Source organism: Callorhinus ursinus, unplaced genomic scaffold (genome assembly GCF_003265705.2).
Source record: "Callorhinus ursinus isolate GAN/ISIS: 27379988/994484 unplaced genomic scaffold, GSC_fseal_2.0 scaffold18, whole genome shotgun sequence".
Taxonomy (NCBI): domain Eukaryota; kingdom Metazoa; phylum Chordata; class Mammalia; order Carnivora; family Otariidae; genus Callorhinus; species Callorhinus ursinus.
The window spans coordinates 16,381,670-16,403,264 of record NW_027397080.1 but is presented as its reverse complement, the minus strand read 5'-3'; the positions used below and the strand labels follow the sequence as shown (position 1 = coordinate 16,403,264).

The 21,595-nt window shown below is 53.9% G+C and overlaps 1 protein-coding gene across 9 annotated transcripts; it reads right to left on the bottom strand.

Moving 5' to 3' along the window:
* Positions 1 to 252: 252 nt before the first annotated feature.
* On the bottom strand, positions 253 to 19,532 carry FGR (FGR proto-oncogene, Src family tyrosine kinase). 9 transcript variants are annotated; one of them, XM_025855947.2, is made up of 14 exons: positions 18,813 to 18,917; positions 12,252 to 12,367; positions 11,567 to 11,629; positions 10,370 to 10,596; positions 9,781 to 9,883; positions 8,823 to 8,921; positions 4,580 to 4,683; positions 4,182 to 4,331; positions 3,314 to 3,469; positions 3,057 to 3,236; positions 2,463 to 2,539; positions 2,062 to 2,215; positions 1,150 to 1,281; positions 253 to 1,039 (listed from the first exon to the last, which is right to left on the bottom strand). In XM_025855947.2, exons 4-14 carry the CDS (start codon positions 10,584 to 10,586, stop codon positions 831 to 833), a joined length of 1,581 nt encoding a protein of 526 aa, XP_025711732.1. In that variant the 5' UTR covers positions 10,587 to 10,596; positions 11,567 to 11,629; positions 12,252 to 12,367; positions 18,813 to 18,917; the 3' UTR covers positions 253 to 830. The 9 variants fall into 9 exon arrangements, with proteins under 9 accessions (XP_025711732.1, XP_025711727.1, XP_073759216.1 ...); XM_025855942.2 differs by having other exon boundaries at positions 10,370 to 10,599; positions 18,813 to 18,916; XM_073903115.1 differs by lacking the exon at positions 18,813 to 18,917 and adding an exon at positions 12,665 to 12,769 and having other exon boundaries at positions 10,370 to 10,599.
* Positions 19,533 to 21,595: the final 2,063 nt, after the last annotated feature.

The window sequence follows — 21,595 nt, the reverse complement described above, 5'->3', positions numbered from 1 at the left end:
AATTAGCAAACCCTTTGCACACAGATTGAAAGCCGCTTCAGTCATGAAGGGGACATTTTGAGCTCCAGTTGCCTATCTTCTGTATCCATCTCTCAACTTGTCATAAACTCACATGGGGACAAGCATCAGGACTTCTGGGTATCCCAAAACACACTTTCTCGCCTCCCCCTCCTCCTGGCAGCCAAAGCAGTCACACTCACCCTCCTCTGGCCACCGTTCCCCCTAACAGAAGGAATTTTCATGGCTCAAGGATTCTTATTGTCACTTTTCTTATTTACAAAAAGCAATAAACACACACATGGTTCAGAGAGGCGGTGAGCCCTCAGCAAGCCTCTCCCTCACCCTGGGCTTGGACCCTAGTCCGGGACCACAGTGTCCACCTGGCAGGAAATGGATCCAGCAAAAACTTTCCCTGTCTTTGCAACTTACAGACACAAGAGAATTGAGTAGGTGAATTCAGGGTGGGGTGATAGGGTAAAAAAGCAGGGATAGGAGGTAAGGGAGGAAAAGGGTATACAGTTTTATAAATAACTAGGCAAGGTCTGAGCATTTCTTTTGGAGGAGAGGTGGGAAGAGAGTCTAGAGGTAGGAGCCTAAGTGGGGAAAGGGAGAGATAGTGCTTGGGGCCAGAGTGAGGGATGATCTCTAAGCCTGGACTGGCCCCATCTTTAAAATGAGCGGGTTACCCTAGATGGTGTCAAGAGCAACCTGCTTGTTCTGATACGCTAAGACCCTATTGGGGTTCTAATCCTGGGGGCTTTGAGATCAGAGCCCTGGGGATTGGAAGGGATTGGTGGGCACCCCAGAAAGGTGGTGGATGCCCAAGCAGGTTATGTCTGATCCCCAGGCTGGTACTGGGGCTCTGTGGAGGTGAAGTAGTCCTCAAGGAAGGACTGCAGGTACTCGAAGGTAGGCCTCTCCTCTGGGTCCAGACGCCACGTCTGCTCCATGGCTTCGTACAGGGATGCTGGGCAGCCTGGGGGGCATGGCATATGGTAGCCGTGCTCTACCTGCTCCAGCACTTCCCGGTTGTTCATGCCTGGAGGGAGGGGCTCTGTCGGTCAGGGGGCCTAGCCCCTCCCAAAGAGGAAACTGGGAGGAAGCCCTTCCCTTGATGCCCCACCCTTCCACCTCCCCACCCCAGCAAACCTGGGTAGGGGACTCGGCCCTTGCTGATGAGTTCAGTGAGCAGGATCCCAAAGGACCACACATCTGACTTGATGGTAAATCTGCCAAAGAGAGCAGCCTCTGGGGCTGTCCACTTGATGGGGAACTTGGCCCCTAGAGAGATTGGGAGAGAAGGGGAAGTCATCGAGGAGGCCCCTGGGAATAGCTGGATTGAGAGAATGGCATGTTGGGGCGCCTGGCTGGCCCAGTCAGAAAAGCATGTGACTTCTGATCTTGGGGTCGTGAGTTCAAGCCCCATGTTGGCTGCAGAGATTACTGAAGTAAATAAACTTTCCAAAAACTCACAACCCTGAGATCAACAGTTGCATGCTCTTCCGACCAACTGAGCCAGCTAGATGCCTCTGCCAGGCACTGTTTTAAAGTGATTTACATGCATTAACTCATTTAACCTCACAAAAACCCCGTGGGGTAGATACTATTATCCCCATTGTACAGATTTGGAAAAGGAGGCACTGACTCTTAAGCAACTTCCCAGATCACATAGCTTATTATAAGTGCCTAGGATTCACTCCCAGACATTCTGGCTACAGATTTCACACCATTACACTTTATTGTCTTTCACTTGAGAATTATAGTAATGCCTGGCATATGGTAGGTGCTTGATAAATATCTGTTGACTTACTTTTCTCTGAATAGTTTCATTTTATGTATGAGAAAACACAGCTCACAGAGGTTAGGTGACTTGCCCAAGGCCACTTGGCTAGTAAGTAGAGGAGCTGGGATTCAAACCTAGAGTTGCCTCTTCTACTACATCAGGATGGGAGTATCCCAGATGGTCTGGGAGTGGAGGGAATGGTTCCTGAATATGTGGAGCCCCGTGACAGCCCCTTGGTGCACTGGGGAGCTCTTGGAAGGTGAAGAAAGGCAGGGCACCTTGCTGTGGGTTGTACTCATCATCCTCAATGAGACGGGCCAGCCCAAAGTCAGCGATCTTGCACACCAGCCGTTCCCCAACAAGGATGTTGGCTGCCCTCAGGTCTCGGTGGATGTAGTTCATGCGTTCCATGTAGGCCATGCCCTCAGCCACCTAGCAGGGCCAAGGTATGGAGAAATGGGAACACCATGGCTTGTGTGAGAGATCACTTGAAAACCCCACTTTCCAGATGAGGAGACTGAGGCTCAGAGATGGGCAGTGCCCTGCCTCAGGTTGCACAGATGATCCAGTGGATGGGACCGTATGTACTTCCAGGGGTAGGGCAGGTGTTTGAGGGCACAGGGATTTGTAGAGGTTCATAGGAGGCCAGTCTGAAATAAAGGCTGCTGTCCCAGTTTACCTGGGCTGCCATGTCCACCAACTGGGGCAGTGTCAAATCCTGGCCTTCCCGGTTCTTGAGGAACTCCAGCAAGCTACCTGAGGAAAGGAACTCAGAAAACCAGCAGCAAGACTACCCCCAGCTCCAGGACAGCCTTCCCTCGCTTGGCCCCGCCCCTACCCAGTTCCCTCGCACAGAGCTTGGCCCCGCCCCCTGTTCCCCGCCCTTGCCCAGGGCTCGCTCCCACAGACACCCAGACTCTGCCCACAGCTCGTTTCTTCTCCTCCTCCGTCCCCCTAGACACGCCCCACTCAGACTGCGCCCCAGATCCTTCCTCATCACAGATTCGGTCTTCATTCGTCCAAGCCCCACCCGTCAGCTGAAGCCCCGCCCCCGACCGAGGCTCCGTCCCCAACCCCCGACTAGTCTAAACTTGGACCCGCCCCCACTCCCAGGACTCGCGTGGTTTCACTCCTCCCGGCCTCCCTCTCGGACTCTGCTCCAAGTCCTCTGTCTCATCACAGATCGCCACTCAGGTCCCTCCCCCAGAGAAACCCATCTGAACTTCGCCCCAAGTCCCGCCCCCAGACTCCGCCTCCTGACCCCGCCCCTCACCGTGGCACATGTACTCGGTCACGATGTAGATGGGCTCCTCCGACACCACCGCGTACAGCTGCACCAGCTTGTCGTGCCGCAGCATCTTCATGATCTGTGCCTCCGCCAGGAAGGCCTTCGGGGACATGGTTCCCGTCTTCAGGGTCTTCACCGCCACCTTCGTGCTCCCGTTCCACATGCCTGCCAGGTGGTCGTGGCTCGTCAGCACCGGCTCCCGGATGTCCCAAGCCCTCGCCCCGCCCCCGGGACCTCCGTACCCAGCCACACGTCCCCGAAGCAGCCCGTGCCCAGCCGGCGCTCGAGGGCGATGGAGCTGCGGCTGATCTCCCAAGCGTCCTTGGCCAGGCCCATTGTCTGCGGCTTCATGGTGGTGCAGGCCGCTGTGAGCAGGTGGCATAGCCCGTCGTTCACCTCTGAGGAGCAGGGGTTGGGGGGGGGGGTGTTGAAGGTCACAGGCAGGCCAGGACGCCCCACACAGTCCTCATCCCATCTCATGCACACACACAACGCCCCCCTCCCCCCACCTACCTCCCCCATCAGTGGAAAGGAACTAGGAACAGGTGAGGTCACAGGCTAGGGCAGAAGGCAACCTGACCCACTGAGTAGGTGAACATGCTGGTGCCCAGGGAAGGAGGTGGCACCAAGAGGGAGAGATGATCCCTGCAGGGACTTGTGTCCTTCCCACAGGAGGTGGCCTCCAGCTGGGCCTTCAAGGTTAAGGTGGGATTCTGACAGGTAGAAATGGAGTTCGGCATTCGAGACAAAGGTGTGGACATGAGGTCCTCACCCTTCCATGGACCTACCTTTGGCCTAACTCACTAAAGCAGAAACCTGGCATGGATTCCCAGCTTCCTCTCAACCCTACAGTCCATCCTCCAAGTCAGGTCTATTGGGCCTCCTGCCCCGCTAGACATTAGGGGGCGCCCTTTGGACATCGACAGCCTCACACTTGTTTCCTCTGGAATCCTACCGAGCAGAATCCTGGGCTGGGAACCCAAACACTTGCGTTCCAGTTCTGCCCCAGCCACTACTGCTTTGGGAGCCCCTTTCCCTCTCTGGGCCTAATTCTCAGCGGGTCCGTTCAGGGACCCAAAGCACACACCAGTCCTGGAAGCCAGCCCTCACCAATGTAGTGCTGCACCAGCTCCTGCACCGAGTCGAACTGGGCCCGAGTGGTGATGTAGTAGCCACCCGTGTCCAGCTTGCGGATTTTGTAATGCTTCACGTGGTCACCTCTGGCCTGGTCCCAATCCCGGATGGATAGGGAGTAGGCACCTGTGGGCAAGGGTCACCTTCAAGTCGGCTTTCCTCCTCGCTCTCCATCTTAGAGCCTGAGAAGCCCAAATGCCTGGGGACTCAGAACTTGGATGGCCACGCCCCCCCTTAACCCAGTCCCAGTCATATCTCTGGTCCTCCACCCCTGTCCCAGTCTGGGCCCGGGGCCCTGATCCAAGCCCCTCACCACTGCTCCCAGCCCCACCCTAACAGCTGGGCCTCCCAGTTGCCCCTTCCCAGGCCCCCACCTTTGGTAGTCTCACTCTCACGAATAAGGAAGGCCCCCCGGGGGTTCCCGGGGGAGAGCAGCTGCCTCTCCGCATCCTTCCTCCCGATCTTTCCAAAGTACCACCTGTTGGGAAGGGCCAGCAAGAGTCAGAGACACCCAGTTCAACCCCCAACTCAGCCTCCTGGGGAAAACCACCTCACTAGCCAAGATTCAATCTCCTCCCTCGGGAAACGAGGCTCCTACACCTGCTTCATAGCCTGATCATGAGAAGCACAGAGACGGGGAACGTAGAATGCTGGGCTCGAAGTAGGTGCCCAATAAAGGTTAGGCTTCTCCTCGCCACTCTCTGGGTTTCTCTTCAACTAAAATTGCTAAGACCCCAGTCGCTAGTGACCTCATCAGGGTGCTACCAAGTTCCTTAACGCATCTCGCTACTGCTCGTCCGTGGGCTCATTTTGCAGATGTGGAACTTGAGGCTCAGAGAGGGGAAGCGACCTTCTTGCAGGACTGGTTGATGAGGTCTACCTGAAATTCTTTGCTGCTCAGCCTAGTTCTTTCCCGCCACCCAGGCAGTCTCTCAGATCCTTCTTCCCACATCCACCCCTACCCACAAACCCTTTCCTCCTGTGACTTCCAAACAACAGCCTTTCCTGCCTCTCTCCCCCTCTTTCTGACTGCTCCTGCCTGGCTCTGACTGCTGTTTTTCCTCCACTCTCTGAAATTTGGATGTTCTTACAAGTCTCGCCTTCAACCTCAGGCGTCAAGCATTCCTGTTCCGTCTTGGATATTCTTCCTGGGCCTGAACCGTGGGCTTAAATCCACCGTGAATGGACACTGGGGGAACTGAATGGCACACGAGCACCACGGAAGACTCAGATGTCCTTTGATTACTAAATTGGCAAGTCTGGGGCGCCTGGGGGGCTCAGTCGGTTAAGGTTAAGAGTCTGCCTTCGACTCAGGTCATGATCCGGAGGGTCCTGGGATCGAGCCCTGTGTCCCATGTGTCCGGCTTCCTGCTCAGTGGGGAGCCTGCTTCTCCCTCTCCCTCTCTGCCCCTCCTTCCCTCCAAGCCGCCCTCCCCTTCTCTTACGCATGTGTGCGCTCTTCCTCTCTCTCTCTGCCCTTCCCCGCCATGAGTGGGCGCGCACGCACTCTCTCTCTCAAATAAATAAAATCTTTTAAAAATAAATAAATAAATAAATGGATAAATAAATAAATAAATAAGTAAATTGGCCAGTCCACACCCGGGTACTAGGCACAGTTTGGGGAGTAGGAAAGCATTGGCAAGTAGAGGAGTGTCCAAGCGGGCAGGCAGGATGGGGAAGGAGGAACTACTGAAGGACTGTGTAGACAGGACACACTCCCAAGTTTTTTCAAAGCCCTGCCCCCACCCATACCCATGATAGTAATTACTTCCTTAATAATTAACTTAATAATAGCAGTACTTATTTTACGTCATGCGCTGCTTTAATACATATTATATTCATTTAGTTCTTTTTTTTTGAAGATTATTTATTTATTTATTTGACAGAGAGAGAGGGCACAAGCGGGGGGGGCAGCAGAGGGAGAGGGAGAAGCAGACTCCCCGCCGAGCAGGGAGCTCAACATGGGGCTCCATCTGGAATCATGACCTGAGCCGAAGGCAGATGTTTAACCGACTGAGCCACCCGGGCGCCCCAGTATTTATTTAGTTCTTTTTTTTTTAAGATTTTATTTATTTATTTGAGAGGGAGAGAATGAGAGATAGAGAGCACGAGAGGGAAGAGGGTCAGAGGGAGAAGCAGACTCCCCACTGAGCAGGGAGCCCGATGCGGGACTCGATCCCGGGACTCCAGGATCATGACCTGAGCCGAAGGCAGTCGCTGAACCAACTGAGCCACCCAGGCGCCCCTATTTAGTTCTTATAACAACGTTGTGAGGTAGGTCCTATTATTAACTCCCACTACACAGATGAGGAAATGGAGATACCTAGTGGTTAAGCAACTTGCCCAAGGCCACACGCTCTTAAGCTATGTTGCCAGAATAGGAACACAAGTTGTCTGCTCAAGGGCCTGCACTCTTAACCACGACACTGCTCTTAACCATGACACTGCAACGAGTGCCTCTCAGGGCTCGTGACACTACCTCTAAGCTGTGGATGCAAGCTTGAACACCCCATACCTCCCACCTTCTGCATCATCACCCTTTCTCTCCTCCATGACTCCTACCACTCTCCCTGGATGAAAGCCTCACCCACTCTGAGCTCAGGACCCCAACCACTCCCCTCTGCTCAGGGACACCTCTCCCGTACCAACCCACCCCCACCTGCAGCCTCTCCATCCCACCAACCTCTACATATGCCCCCATTTCTTCCTTCCCCCCAAAAAACTGTTCTAAGCCCTAACTTGCCATCAACATTCTGCTATATCTCTCACCTTCCCTTCACTTGGAAAAAGCACTTCACGCTTGGGTCTCCACTTCCTCACCTCCTACTCCCTCCCAGGCTCTGCTGTCTGGCCCCCACCCCCACCTCATACAGAGAGATCACTCACCAAGGTCACCCCCATTGCCAAATCCAGTGGCAGCCTCCGACACTCCCTTTCTAGTTTCCTGCAACCTCTCCTACACCCGCTTCTTGGCTGTTCTGACTTGGCTTGGCCTGGTTTTCCAACAGCAACTTCTCCTTTGAGGCCGCTTTCTTCAAAGTTGGGTCCTAGGGCCAATCTCTTTCTCGCTCTCCTCCCCTTCCTTCACCCTCCCATGCAGCTTTAATTGTCACCTCCACTCTGAAGAGGCCCAGATTTCCACCCCAGCCCAGTGGTGCCCTCCGCAAGAGCCACAGCAAACAAAGAGCCTTAGTGCCACCTAGGAAAAGTTTCCCCTTCCTCTGGGCTAATTCAGTGGCCTAGCTTGGCCTGGGTTGGGCCCCTCTCATACAAAGCACAGCCTAATCCAATTGCTGGCAGTGTCTTCTACCTGGGTGTTCCTCTCTGCGAACCTCAACCCAACAAGTCCCTCCACCATAACCCAGATACCTATACCTTCTCCTGTGTTTCCCACTTTAGCAAATGGCACCATCACCCACTCAGTTCCTCAAGAAGACTTTGGGTCACCCTTGATTCCTCCCACACCCCAAATACAATGGCAAATTAGTCACCAAGTGCTGGTGACTCCCACTCTGCAGTCTCTCCAATCTTCTCTTTTCCCATACATGTATGTATATGTGCACATAGATAAAAGGGTTTTTTTTGTGAGCCTCAGTTTTCTCATCTGTAAAATGGGGACAACAATAATATCAATAGTGTGACTATGAGAATTAAATGACTCAAGGTAGGTAAAGTCCCTGTGGTCGTATCTCAGTTTATAATGATACACCATGAATGATAATTCCCTGTCTCCTTAACAGAATTAATTCTTTTTTTTTCAAGATTTTATTTATTTATTTGAGAGAGAGAGAGAGTGTGTGTGTGTGTGTGTGTGCCAGTGGGGGGAGGGGCAGAGGGAGAGAGACAAGCAGACTCCACTCAGCTCAGAGCCAGATGCGGGGCTCTATCCCAGGACCCTGAGATCATGACCTGAGCTGAAATCAAGAGTCGGATGCTGGGCACTTGGGTGGCTCAGTTGGTTGGGCATCCGACTCTTGGTTTCCACTGGGGTCATGGGATCGGGCTCTGTGCTCAGCGGAGAATCTGCTTCTCTATCTCTCTCTCCCTCTGCCCCTCCTCTGCTCGTGCTCTCTCTTTCTAAAATAAATAAATGAATCTTAAAAAAAAAAAAGAGTCAACTGATTGAGCCACTCAGGCGCCCCTTTAACAGCATTAATTCTAAGTAATATCCCCTTGCATTTGTTTAGCATTTTACAATTTTTTAAAAGCTCATTATGCTGCTGTTATTGCTGAGAGTCAATATGTATAATGCTTTGCAAGTGCAGCCAGACTATCTGGGTTCAAATACCAACCCCACCTACTTACTAGCCATGTGAACTTGGGTAGGATATTTAATTTCTCTGTGCCTTACTTGCCTCTTCCATAAAGCAGGATAATATTAGTTCCTAACTCTGTTAATACACAGAAAGCACTTTGAATAGTGCCCAGAACATAGGACAAGCTACATAAATATTTACTGTCATAAACGTCATTATTTTCTTCTCTTATTCTCACAATGACCTCACAGAAATATGGGTAAGAAGATAGGCTCAGAGTGGGGCTGTGACTCAGAGGTGGCCTTGGACTCCAGGGTCCTGTCCTGTCCACAGGAATAGCCACCTCCCACCCCCTACTCACTCTTCGGCCTGGATGGAGTCCACAGGGGCCACGTAGTTGCTGGGAATGTAGCCAGTTTGTCCAGAGCTGAGAGACCGGGCTTCCCACCAGTCACCCTCACTGCAGACACAGGACACAGGGGGTCAATGGCAGCCCAGCCCCCTGGAGCACTGGGGCCAGGCAGGGCCATGCGAAGGGTCAGGTGGAGACTAGCCCTGCCAGCCCCTCACCTTAGACGCGCGCACATACACACACACACACACACACACACACACACACACACACACACACACACCCCAGGGCTTTTGTCTGTTCTGCTCTCAGCCACTGAAGCTACCCCAGGAGAATTTTCCCTGCAGAAGCAACATGTCTGGGGGCATGTGGGCCTCCTGGCTTTCATCTTTGGCTCCTAAGCTGGGCTGGGGTTTGGGTGGGCAGTGGACAGCTAACTCAATCACCTCCCCACTGAAATCCTCCCCTACCCCCAATGACTATATATTTCCTTCTGGATAAAATCTAGATTCTTCAACATGGCTTAAAAAACCCCTGCAGAATCTGTTTCCACTTGCCTCTCTAGCTTCTGCTCTCTCCATTCTACACCTCATACTCTATGATCCACCTAGACTGAATGACCACTTGGTGGTTTCCAGAAGTCACATTTATTCTCATTCTCACTCTCTCTTCCTCTTTTCTCACCTCTTCCTTCAACATTTATTCATTTTTTTCTAGTCTCACCTTAGAAATCACCTCTTCCGGGGAGCCTGCCTTGATCACTAGCCTTGAGACCATATTTAGTGTTCTTTCTGGGCCCATATGTCCTCATGCTCCACCTACATAGTAGCAATTACTCAGAATTGTTATTGTCCTGTATCTGTGTCCCCAGCTAGGCTGGATCTTTCTGAGGGACCAGGTAAGATTCCTCTCTGGGTCCTGCTACCAGCCCCAGCCATGTCCTGAGCCGGGTGGCCTGGTTACTTACGTGTTGTTCAGAATGTGGAACTTCTCACCCTTGGTGAAGGTGAGGTCATCCTCTGTCCGGGCCTCATAGTCATACAGGGCGATGAACAGGGTCACCCCAGTCCCTGCAGAGTCAGGGCTACTCAGCAGAGTAGGGCATGGGGCAGGGGACTCCAAGGGACCTGCACACCTCACCCCCTGAGTCCTGTTCCCCAGCCAGGCTCTGTGCCTCCCCATGGCTGCAGTGCCTGGTTCCCAAAGGCCTTTGGAGTCCAGTGGATTTCTGATTTGGGCTTCGCAACTTGGTTTCCCATGGATTCAGGGCATATGGTTTCCAGCCCATCCCTCACACCCTGGGGAGTCCCCAAGTCACCCATTCCTCCTCTTCCTCACTTGGGCCTGTCATCAGGGTCCCTCTCTCAGATGGGAACAGAGCTGTCTTCCCCTCAGACCAGGATTTCTGAGGTAGGGCTGTACATTCTCCCTCAGACTGTGCTCTGAAAGCAGGGCGGTATCTCCCACGTCATACTGGAGCCTCCTAAAGATGTTTCCCTTTCCCCCAGGTTCTCCCAGGGGCCAGGCAGTGCCCGCCTCCAGCCCACTAGACTCACCTGAGATGCTCCTGATGGCGCCTCCATCAAGGAAGGCATGGCTGGTGGACTGAGAGGGGAAGTTGTAGTTGGGGATATGGGCAAAGGAGGACGCAGTCTGGGCCTGAGTAGGGTCAGGGCCATAGCGGTCCACAGCCCCACTGCCCCTGAAGTCCCTTTCCAGGCAAACATCCTCCTTGAGCCCCGGCTCCAACTTCTTGCAGAACACACAGCCCATTCCAGGCGCCCTGCTACAGAATAGGGTACGCTTCATTCTGGGGCCCCTGCCGGATAGGCTCCCCATGTACACATGCATGCACATGTGCACACACACACTCATGCAGGCATGCAGTTTCCCTCTCAAGGTCCTCCCTGGTGAAGGGTAAAGGTGAGGCAAGGCTGCCTTTGGGTCTACCTCCCAGCTGCTGCCATATGTTTGCAGATAAAATGCATACCCTTTGTGGGCTGGTTTTCTGCTTTGGGATGCTGCTGTGTTTATTGATAAGGTATTTTTGCCTCCTCTTGCTTCAATACATTGTGTTTCTGTGACTTCTTCAGAGGCTTGTATATGTGTGTCCTTTGTGTGTCTCTAAGTATTTGTGAGTTTGCCTGTGGATGTGTCTATGTGTGTGTAGCCTCTTGTGAATGTTTGTGTGTCTGTGTGAGTATATGAGTGTGGGTCAGGTCTCTGTGCATGTGATGGCTCTGTGTGTGTTCGTGTGTTCTGAGTGTATACGTGTGCATGCTGTTTCTGTGAAAGTGTGTATGTGTGTTCCTGTGTGTGTGTATCTCTGTGCGAGTAGGTGCCTCTGTGCCGGTGTGTATGACCACGTGCATAGCCCTGTGTGGAGGTATATGTGCCTGTGTGTGTGTGTGTGTGTGTGTGTACCTGTGGGAGTAGGTGTGAATGTCTGTGTGTGTGTGTCTCCCTCTGTGTCCGTGCATGTCTAGGTATCGAGACATGTTTGTGTGTGAGTGTGTGTGAGGGCTCTGTATGTCTGCACCTGAAGAGTCCCTGCAGAAGGGGATCAAGGCCATTTCCTGTTGTGGGTCCAGCCTCTGGCCTCTCAAGCTGCCTCTCTGTGGCTCCCCCATCTGTTACCTAGCAACAGGGCTCTTGGAGGAGGAGGGGGCTGTGATGAGTTGTGGGGCTCAGGAAGGCCACCCCACCCCCTTTCCCGACCCTGAAAGTCCTCCGTCCCCACTCTCCCCACTCACCCTTCAGGCCCCTACTCCTGGGTCAGCAGGGCTGCGGCATGGTCCTTGGGAGGGGCCAGAGACCTGAGGGCGAGCGAGAAGGACATGGAAGATGAAGGCTCAGCCAGGGTTCCTGCAAGCCAGCTGTCAGCTTCTGCCCTCTTCAGGAAGCCAGGGCTGGGCTCGGTCCCAGCGTGACTTCTGCCTCCGTTTTACTTCCCACCGCCCCTGGCAAACTTACACATCTACCCTCACACAGGACACCCCACCCACACCAGCTCTCTCACACTCATATCCACCTGACACACCAACTCAGCAACACACACCAGCACACAGTCGCACACCAACACCCACAGCATACACTTGCATGAGTGTGCTCACCAACAACACCAGGACACTAACACAAACGAACTCTCACACAAGCCCAAGCTCGGATGCACAGGTACCACACGCATACAGAGGCACACACGCTGCCTCTGAGGGTGACAGACTCCTACTCAGATACTTATCTTTTTGTGTTAGACCCACGGCTTTCATTGGATTTCTATCAAGCCATGCCCAGCTCACTCACAGCACCCCCCCCCCCAGTCACCGGCTCCTAAAAGCGGGCCTTCCTCTGCATACTGCCTCTGCTCCCTCCCTGGGCTCCCTAAGCCCCAGCAGCCCCAGGGTTATGGCTGGTGGCAAGGTGAAGGTGGACACCTACCTCCGGAGCTTGCTCCTATGCCCGCACCAGGTAAAGCCCCAGGTCAGAAGCCAGGGCCACCAGGATCCCTTGGGGAGCCTCCACGCGAGCCGAGACTTTCCCGAAAGCTATGTCCTCTGAGCAACAGGGCAGGCAGATCATTGAGCAAGGGCTCCCCACGCCCCACCAGAAACTCTGCCATTGCAACACTTAGAGAGGAACTGCTGGGGAGAGGGTTTCTTAAGATGTGAGAGGAATGGAGAGTGGTAGGGTGGGGCCAACCCAGTGAACCCTGGTTTCCCCCAGAGGGGCTGAGGACAAATGTGACAGGTGTCCCCACCTTGCCTTTCTTGACCCCCAAGTCCAGTTCCCTTATGGATCTCCTGCTCCTCCTCTTCTCTCTGGGTCCTGCTCCTCCTACTGAGTATACTCACCTCTTCCAGGAAGGCTTCCTGGCTCCACCGGATACAGCTGCCCAGCCGATGGCTCTGTCACATCAGTGCCCTGACCCCTACTCTAGACTCACCAGCCCCTCTCGCTCGTCACTGTAACTGTTCTCTGGTGTGTGTAGGGGAGTGACACCCATCTGGTGAACTGCAAGGCGGGCTGGGTTGTGGTGAGAGCCCTAAAATAGCCTATGTTCACTAAGCCATTGCTGTGATCTTCACCTCAGGACCCCTCCCCTGGGGTGCAACCACTGTGTCTGAGAGGCTCCAAGACACCGAGGGCTGGTCAGGGCCAGGGAGAGAATACAGGTGGAGGTGGGGGGCATCCAGGGCCCAGGGCATGAAGGGATTTCAGGCACTGCGGGGACAGATGGGAGTAAGATGAAAACAAAGGTTACAGGGTGAGAATGGAGGTCTTCTCACGGGAAGACACCAACCCATCGCGAATGGCAAACGGCCTACACCCAGATCCACACATTCTTGGACGCACACATTACCTCAGCTACACGCAGCGCCTCACAGAGACTCTGTGCTCCTCTCTACACAGACATCTTCAAGGATAGCCACGTCCGCACACACGGACGCCCCCGGCCCTCACCCACCTACACACACATGTGCACACACGCACCCCATACGCACCGCCTCTCCACGAGAACAGTACAGACAGGATTTATAGCACTCACTAGGTGCATGCGTTAAACACTTGACATACTCGACTGCGTTTTATTCTCATAACAACACTCTGACGTATTACTATTATTGATAAGGCAACTGAGGCATAACGAGTTTTAGAGACCCGCCTGAGGTCACACACATGATGAATCCTGACATTTGGCTCCAGAATCTGAGCCACTTCTCTCCATCTTCTGGTCACAGACACGGATAATTACAGCCATTCCTGCCAGCAATCACAGAGGTACAGAGCCCCCAGAGGGACACACAGAGATAGACAGAGCTCTCTCCCAGGTCACAGACCCACACAGAGCACCTCTCTAAAAGAGACACAGATTTGTACAAGCTCTTGGTCCCCACATCGAGACGAGGTTGCCACTTCCAAAAATACCCAGATAAATATCACATTTTTATTTTTTTAATGCTTTTTTTAAAGTAGCCTGGAGGCTCAACGTGGGGCTGAACTCACAACCCCGAGATCAAGAGTCGCACGCTCAACCGACTGAGCCACCCAGGCGCCCCCCCCACCACAACATTTTTAAGTCAGCCTAATGGGAGTCCCAAATTCTGCATGCTTGGAATGGGGTTGGGGTAGGGGGGGGCGGTTCAGAAATGGTGAGCCTCTGAGGAGGAGGCAGAGGATTCTGTGGGCTGAGGAAGAGCCCTGGCAGGGCGGACAGTGTGGGGAACAGGCAGTGGGGAGCAGGTCTCAGGACTTGGCACTCCCCGGCCTGCTGGGGACCAAAGTCCAGGGCTAGGCAAGGCTCTCTGGGCACCAGTATGCTGAAGGGGTTGGGGAGATGTGGGGTGAGGGGGTGGGGCACAGGGTCTGGCATCTGCATGGTCCAAGGCGTTGGGGGGGGCACGCTGGATGTGACCACACTCACGTGGCTTTGTCAGAGGAAAGAATGAGAAGGCAGAGGCAGAGACAGAGACAGAGAGACACAGAGAGACAAAGAGAAACCCAGTGTGGTGTGCTGGCATACTGACTCTCAAAGGGGGAAAAATAAAAAGGCCCTGACTTATAGCATTTGCTGATTTCCGTTGTATAAATATCCCCACCATGGTTGATTTCAAGTAACCGAGGTGACTTCTTGAGCGCTGTGCTGGGAGGAGATTCACACGATCAGCTCCCCAGAGCCAGTACTAGCTGGCTCCCGCAGTTCCCTGCCAGGAAGGAATAAAAAGAAAGAGACAGAAATGAGAAACAGAAAGACAACAGAGAGACAGAGACCAAAAAAGAGAAAGGTAGAAATTAAGAGAAACTTGGGGAACTAAAGAGTCAAAGGCAGAGGAAAAAAGGCAGAAGCAGCCGGTTGGGTCCTCTGTGCTCAGGCATCTGCAGACAGACAGCCCCTAGGACTTTCTGTCCCCGTCCACCTCGGATCCTAAGTGGTGCCACCAACTCTGCGGAGAGTGATTTGACTTCCTAGAAGTCTGGGTGGCAGTAACTATTAGTCTAAAATTTCTGATTTATTAAATACTTAATGCCTGGCATTGTGCCAAGCAATTGCCATCCATGATCTCATTTAGTTAGCCTAGGAAGTAGCTTTTATTACTACCCATCTTTTACAGATAAGCAAACTGAGTCGCAGAGATCACACAGCAAGTAAGGGGAGGCTTAAATGCAACCCCAATCCATTTGGCTCCAATCCCACTCTAAGCACTGTTCTATTTTGTAGCCCTAGTAGAAGCAAGAGAACCTACAACATGCCAGGCCCTGTGCTACATGCTCTCAGTCCCCCTTACAGCCCAGAGAGGGGAGGCCACCAGCATTCTGGTCACTGCAGGGACCCGGGTCTGTTTATGTCCTTTAAACATCTGGTTGATAGGAGTTAGAGTTAATTTCCAGAGCCTCATCTGTGTCAAGATCAGGTTGTAGGTATCAGAGCTGAGGCCCATCCTGGACCAGGGTGCTCCTGCCTTCCATGTCTCCCTCTGTGTGGCCCTCCCCAGCTCTGTTCTTTTACTTTTTCTTTTTTTTAAGTAAACTCTATGCCCCAGATGGGACTTGAACTCATGACTCTCAGATCAAGAGTTGCATGCTCTACCGACTGAGCCAGCCAGGCGCCCCTGTTCTGTGTATTACACTGTCAGCTCCGGGACCCTGGATGAATGATATCGGCCCTTCCCTCAGTTTTTGCATCTGTACCTTCTGTGCACCTGTTGGGAAGGCTTGAAAAGACGTGCCTCTTACCCAGTGTGCAGTGGCCAAATGAGGCTGAAGACCGTGAGCAGCAAAGCACCAGGACCATTAATTCAGGTCCAGAGTTCAGTTCACACTGTGCCTGTGCTCTTCAGAGCCCGCGCAGGAGGTCACGCTGTCCCTGACGAGTATACGTCATATTTCCAACCCATGGCCAAGTGAACATACCACCCCGGCCATATGGCAGCTGGCCACTCAGCGGGGAGTCTGCCTCAGGCTTAGCCCTGCTCCTCAACATAGGAGCCCCAGGCCCACCCATCCTTTCTTGAGGTCCAAACTTCCCGAAGCCATGTCAGGGCTTTGATGTAGACCCAGGATGTCCTGTGCCCCCTAACCCCTGCCAAGTATCTGTGGGACCTGGAGACAGATTTAAGCTTAATTCTACATGGCCTGACAACTAGCTTGGGGAAGTCGGTTCACCTCTCTGAGCTGTAGCTTCTTTGCCTAGGAAATAGGAATATAAATCTCTACCTCATGGGGTTGCTTCTGAGCATCAAATGCGAAAGCACCAGGCACACAGCTGGTGCTCAGTGAACTTTCACTTCCGTTCCCTTCCCTTGAGGAAGGCCCCTCCGCGGCCCAGGGACAGGGAGCGGCAGGGCGGAGAAGAGAAGCTCCCAGGGTGAGGTGGGAGGGCTGAGCTTGTTCAGTCGCCTGGGGGATTTCAGAAAGAGGGAACTGGGACTTTGGGCAGCAGCAGGAAACCACCATCCTGCAAGAGTTCCGGCTACTCTTCAGGGCTCTGGGTCGGCCAGGAGCAGGGCCCAAGTCTCAGCCGCACTGTGCCGCATCCCCTCATGGAGAACGGAGCCCTCTGACTGAAGGCTTCCAACCCCTCACCCGCAGAGGCTCTCTGCCCCTCAGTGAACTCCAGTGTCTCTTACTAACCCCCAACTCTTTCATGGAGGCCTCATCTCTCATTGAACCTCTAACCATCCCACACCATTCTTTCTTGAGGCCTCATAACACCCCACCCCTAATACCCAGGGCCTCAGAAGACATACCCCAGTCTGATTCTACCACTTGTGGGCCAGGTGTGGTGGCGGCATGTGAGGGAGGGGCCCTAATCTTTGCCACACTAGCTTTATCCCCCACATGATCCTGAAGGTGTCAGCTGAATTTTCTCCACTTGTGTGGGTAAAGGTGGGTTCTCATCTGTTGCTGAGAAGTCACCCACCAGCTTCTAAGGGTCTGTAGGTATTCAAGATTTTGAGGAGATGGGAGCCAGGGATGCTGAGGGAATAGGAGTCTAGATTCTAGTGTGGCCAGACAGGAAGCCTCCTTCCCTGGTTCCACCTTATATCAGCCCAAATCCTCAAGCCAGGTGGTCTGCTGATCTGCTTGGTGCACAAAGGGCCCTGGCTTCCCCTTCCCCAGCTCTGGGGTCCCCCTACCCAACCTCCCAAGGTCTGGCCACTTCCTTTGCCACATTTGCTTCAGGTGGCTGTAGAGAACACCCAAACACCCACACATATGCTCACAGGCTCATGCTCATTCACTCAAAACCCAAACCATACTCACAAACACTCTTGACACCTCACTCACAGCTTCAGGCCGACTGGGTTCATGGAGCGCATGAATGCCACACCTCCCACAATTCGCCAGCCACCCACTCCCACTCCCCTATCTACAAGGCTACAAGGGGTCTAGTAGGGATGAGGAGGGAACTCAGGCCTCAGCTCTGGCTACTTCTTTCATCACATCGGGGACAAGATGCTCTGGATTCCGAGTCCCTACTTTTGGCCCCGTCAGTCCTTGACTGCTGAACCTCCCTCTTCCTATCTGTGAAGTGAGAACAGAGCCCTGCTCTCCCACTACCATCACAGATGGAAGGATGCCAAAATACTCACGGTCACTGGGTGTGGTACCATAGGGGTTGGGGACAGACCTCAAACCTGCCAACTTTTCCAGTACGGGACTTCAACAGATCTACAAACATTTATTTACGAGATGTCACTTGTGTGCTGGTCCTAGAGGCCCTGACAGGCTTTCTGTACCCGCTCCAATGCTTTTGAGAAGGTGAAGGAAAGGATCCCTCCTAGGTCAGTAATAACTCTTAATCCTCCAGGACACTGCAAAAACTGCTTTCTAAACACCTGATTCTGGGGATTTGGGATGGGGTGGGGGATGGGGGCTGAGTAGGGGCAAAGGTAATTTCCCCCCAAATTCAAATGAGGAAAATGAGGTCCAGAGAAGCCCTGTAACTTGTCAAAAGTCACACAGCAATCGAGGGCCCAGCCTGGCTAAGTCCCTGCGACTGCAGATCCTCACCCCAGGATGCCTGAACACTGAGCATCAGTGCCTTACCCCTCTGTCCAGAAACCTGCCCCTGACTGAGGACCCAAAATGGGGGCGGAAGGGGTACCAAAGGGGGCTGCGTGGGCAAGGCGCCCAACAGCAGCTAAGCGTGAAGCGCAGGGCTCTGCCTTTCCACCCTCTGGTTGCTACGGAGACAGCCTCTCCGGGCAACTGCGGTCAAAAGCAGGATTTCCGTCGGGGCTGCCAGCAATTCCCGGATCCCAGGGGGAACGTGGACCGAGACCGCCACTGGGGGCGGGAAGGGGGCACCCAGAGAGGCCCATCCCTGCTGAGGGCGGGGACTTCCCCAGGAAGCCGGGACCCACGCCTCTAGCGCCTTGGAGTAGTCCCCTCGCCATCCGGGACCCGCCCACCAGTGCGGGGGCGGGCAGGTGAGGGGGCTGCAATTTTGGCAGCCTCCCCGCCCCACCAGACCCCCGGAATTGTGCTCCACATTCTGCATCCTCCAGAAATGGTTCTCCTTGACCTCCTCCAGCCAACTCCCTCACCTGGTCCTCTCACCCCCCCCCCACACCTAGTTCCCCTCTTCCAGAACGCTCAGCTTCTCCCCAGACCCTCACTTTCAAGGTCCCCTCAGTTTATTCCCCAGCCCCTTTGGGAGGGTCTCTTTAGTCCCTCTTCCCTGACTCAGCCCCCTTCCCAAATTCTATTAATTTCCCTCTACAGGTTCCCTCCGTTTTTTTCCTACCAGACCTTTTTAGGGGGTCCCTTTAATCTGCTTTCCTCATATTCCTTCAGCCCCCCTCCCCAGATTTTATCCGTCTCCTTCTCCAGGTCTCCTCACTTCTCCTCTTGAGGTCCTTTTCGGGGGTGAGGTCCCTCCTCCTCCAGTTCAGCCTCCCTCCCCTCGCCCCCCGCCCCAGCCGTCCCACCGGGGCGCGGGCGGACCGGAGGCGGGGCGCCACGCGGCCGGTCCAGCCCCACTTGACGGCCGCCTACCTGGTCCCCGGGGAGGCCGCCTCGGATGGACCCCAGGCGAGCCGGCCGGGCTCCCAGCAGCCGCCGAGTGCAGACGTTGTGGGGGACCGGGGCGGGGGGCGGGGGGGAGCTGGGGAGCTGCCGGCCTCTGACCGCCGCCCGCTCTGGGCCCGGAGGAGGAAGCCGCCTCGGACTTCTCTTATTGAAGCCCTGCGGCGGCGGCGGCGGCGGGGAGAGCTCACAGTCACGCCCCAGCCCCAAGCCCGAGGCGGGGAGGGGCCCCTCAGATCCCGGGCCCGCCCGCTCCCACTTCCAGCCTCCCCCGGGTGACGGGGGGGGGGGGGTTGGGCTCTCCCAGCCCTCTCCCTGCACCCCAGCGCTTGCCCCCAGACCTGAGCCCCCAGCGCAACCTTCCCAAAGGTCCCCTCCAAAGGGGCAGGTTCCTCAACCCCAGGAGCACCTGCCGTTTTAGACTGGGTGGGTTTCAGGTTAAGAAGCAACTTTTCTCTGTCATTGAAGCGCATCCCCACCCCCTTTTCGCAGCTGGGAAAACTGAGGACCAGATGCCGGCAGGCCTTACCCAAGTTCTCCACAGCCCGTGGACTTCAGATTGCTGTCACCAGAGCCACTGCGCGGAGCCAATCACCTTGCCTTGCCTCCCTCAGGAGCCCCACAAGTGGGGGCACAGGGATGTAGGACGAAGCGGAGCAGGCCGGGGCCCTTCTCTCAGGAGATTGCTTTTCAGAGGAAGCAGGCCTCAGGCCACACTGAGGAAGGGGAAGCATGATAGCCAGCCCCCGCCACACACACACCCAAGATTTAGAGAAACTGAGTGTCATTCTCTAGCACAACCAGCCTATGTGACTAGGAGGGCTCCCTGACCGCCCCCCCCCCGACATACCTGGGGTTCAATCCTACCTCCCACCACTGTTACTTCTTCAGCTTTAAACCAAGGACCAGGAGAATCCCTCCTCCTCTGGGGAGGAGGAGATGTGTGTGTGGGAGGGCTGTTTGGTGGAGAAGTATGTGTATTGGGATATGATGGGAAGGCAGGGAGGGTGTGTGAGCACAGGTGTGTGTGTGTGTGTGTGTGTGCGCGCGCGCGTGCGTGTGATTTTAGGCAATGAAATCGATGACTGCAATTTTGTAATCAACAATTGGGACACATTTTGCAGGCACATGTGTTTCTATGTATGAGCAGGGATGTGTGTGAATGTGTGTGTGTGTGCACGCACGCGTGTGCATGCATGCTCAGGTATGTCCCAATGTGGTTGTGGGATGTAGGTAAGAATGTTTTCTCTTAGAAAGATGGAAGGAGGGACAGGGAGGAAGACGCAGGGGAGGAGGTAGAGGTGCAGGGACTTGGGAATGGTGGCCTCACCTTAGCTGGGTGACATCACAACCACCAGCAAGCACTCCTTATTGGCTACTGGTCCACAGGTTCAATGAACAAACAAATATTTATCATTGCCTGTCAGGTGCCAGGCTTAGGGGACACAGAGATTAATGAGACTGGTCCCTGTCCCTAAGGGCTCCCCCAATCTACCAGTCTCTCTCTGTCATCCTTTAAGTTCTGGCTCCTCAGGAGGCCTTCCCTGACTGCCACCCCCCCATCCCCAGCACAGTACTCAGCACCTTCTACCTGGTGACCCCTGGTTCCTGGGTTTTCCTCCAGGGCAAGGACTGACTAGGACTCTTGCCAATGCTCCCAGCACCCAGAGTACCACTAGCACAGATTCTCTGGTCATAAGAATGCATGAATCAATCAAGGAACAAAGGAACTAACGGGTGAACAAATGAAAGCCCAATGAATAAATAATTGAAGGTAAGACGTAAAGAATGAATGAAAAAAATTCAAGAATAAATGACCGAATGAACAAATGAATTGAAGAACAAAACTGCTTATGCTTTTATTTATTTTTTTAAAGAGATTTTATTTATTTATTTATTTATTTATTTATTTGAAAGAATGAGTGAGAGAGAGAGAGAGCATGCGGGGGAAGGTTAGGAAGGGGGAGCAGCTGGTTCCCTGCTGAGCAGGGAGCACGATGGGATGGGGGGGACTTGGTCCCAGGACCCTGAAATCATGGTCTGAGCCAAAGGCAGCCCGCTTAACTGACCGAGCCACCCAGGCGCCCCGCTTATGCTTTTAAAATACAAATTGGGGGGCGCCTCGGTGGCTCAGTTGTTAAGCATCTGCCTTCGGCTCCGGTCATGGTCCCAGGATCCTGGGATCGAGCCCCGCATCGGGCTCTCTGCTCAGCAGGAAGCCTGCTTCTCCCTCTCCCACTCCCCCTGCTTGTGTTCCCTCTCTCTCTGTGTCTCTCTCTCTGTCAAATAAATAAATAAATAAATCTTTAGATTTTATTTATTTATTTATTTGAGAGAGAGAGAATGAGAGAGAGAGAAAGCACATGAGATAGGGGGAGGGTCAGAGGGAGAAGCAGACTCCCTGCCGAGCAGGGAGCCCGATGGGGAGCCCGATGTGGGACTCGATCCCGGGACTCCAGCATCATGACCTGAGCCAAAGGCAGTCGCTTAACCAACTGGGCCACCCAGGCGCCCTAAATAAAAAATCTTTAAAAAACATACAAATTGGACCACATAAGTTCCTCACTTAAAATTCTCCTATGGCTTACCCTCCAGTTTGCTTGGAATAATAAACATAAAATAAAAGGCAATCAGAATAAAGAATAATAAAATTCAAGTGCCTTGTCATGGCCTCCTGGGCCTTGTGTGCCTTGTCCCTGTCTCCCCCTCTGGTCCCACTTGGGCCGTCTTCCTCCTCAGCTACACTGGAATCC

Coding starts and splice junctions, on each gene's coding strand:
- FGR (XM_025855949.2), bottom strand. CDS start 10,586: ATGGGCTGTGTGTTCTGCAAGAAGTTGGAGCCGGGGCTCAAGGAGGAT. Junction 3,237..3,313: donor CTTCGGGGACGTGTGGCTGG/GTACGGAGGTCC, acceptor ACCACCTGGCAG/GCATGTGGAACGGGAGCACG. Junction 1,282..2,061: donor TGAGTACAACCCACAGCAAG/GTGCCCTGCCTT, acceptor CAATCTCTCTAG/GGGCCAAGTTCCCCATCAAG.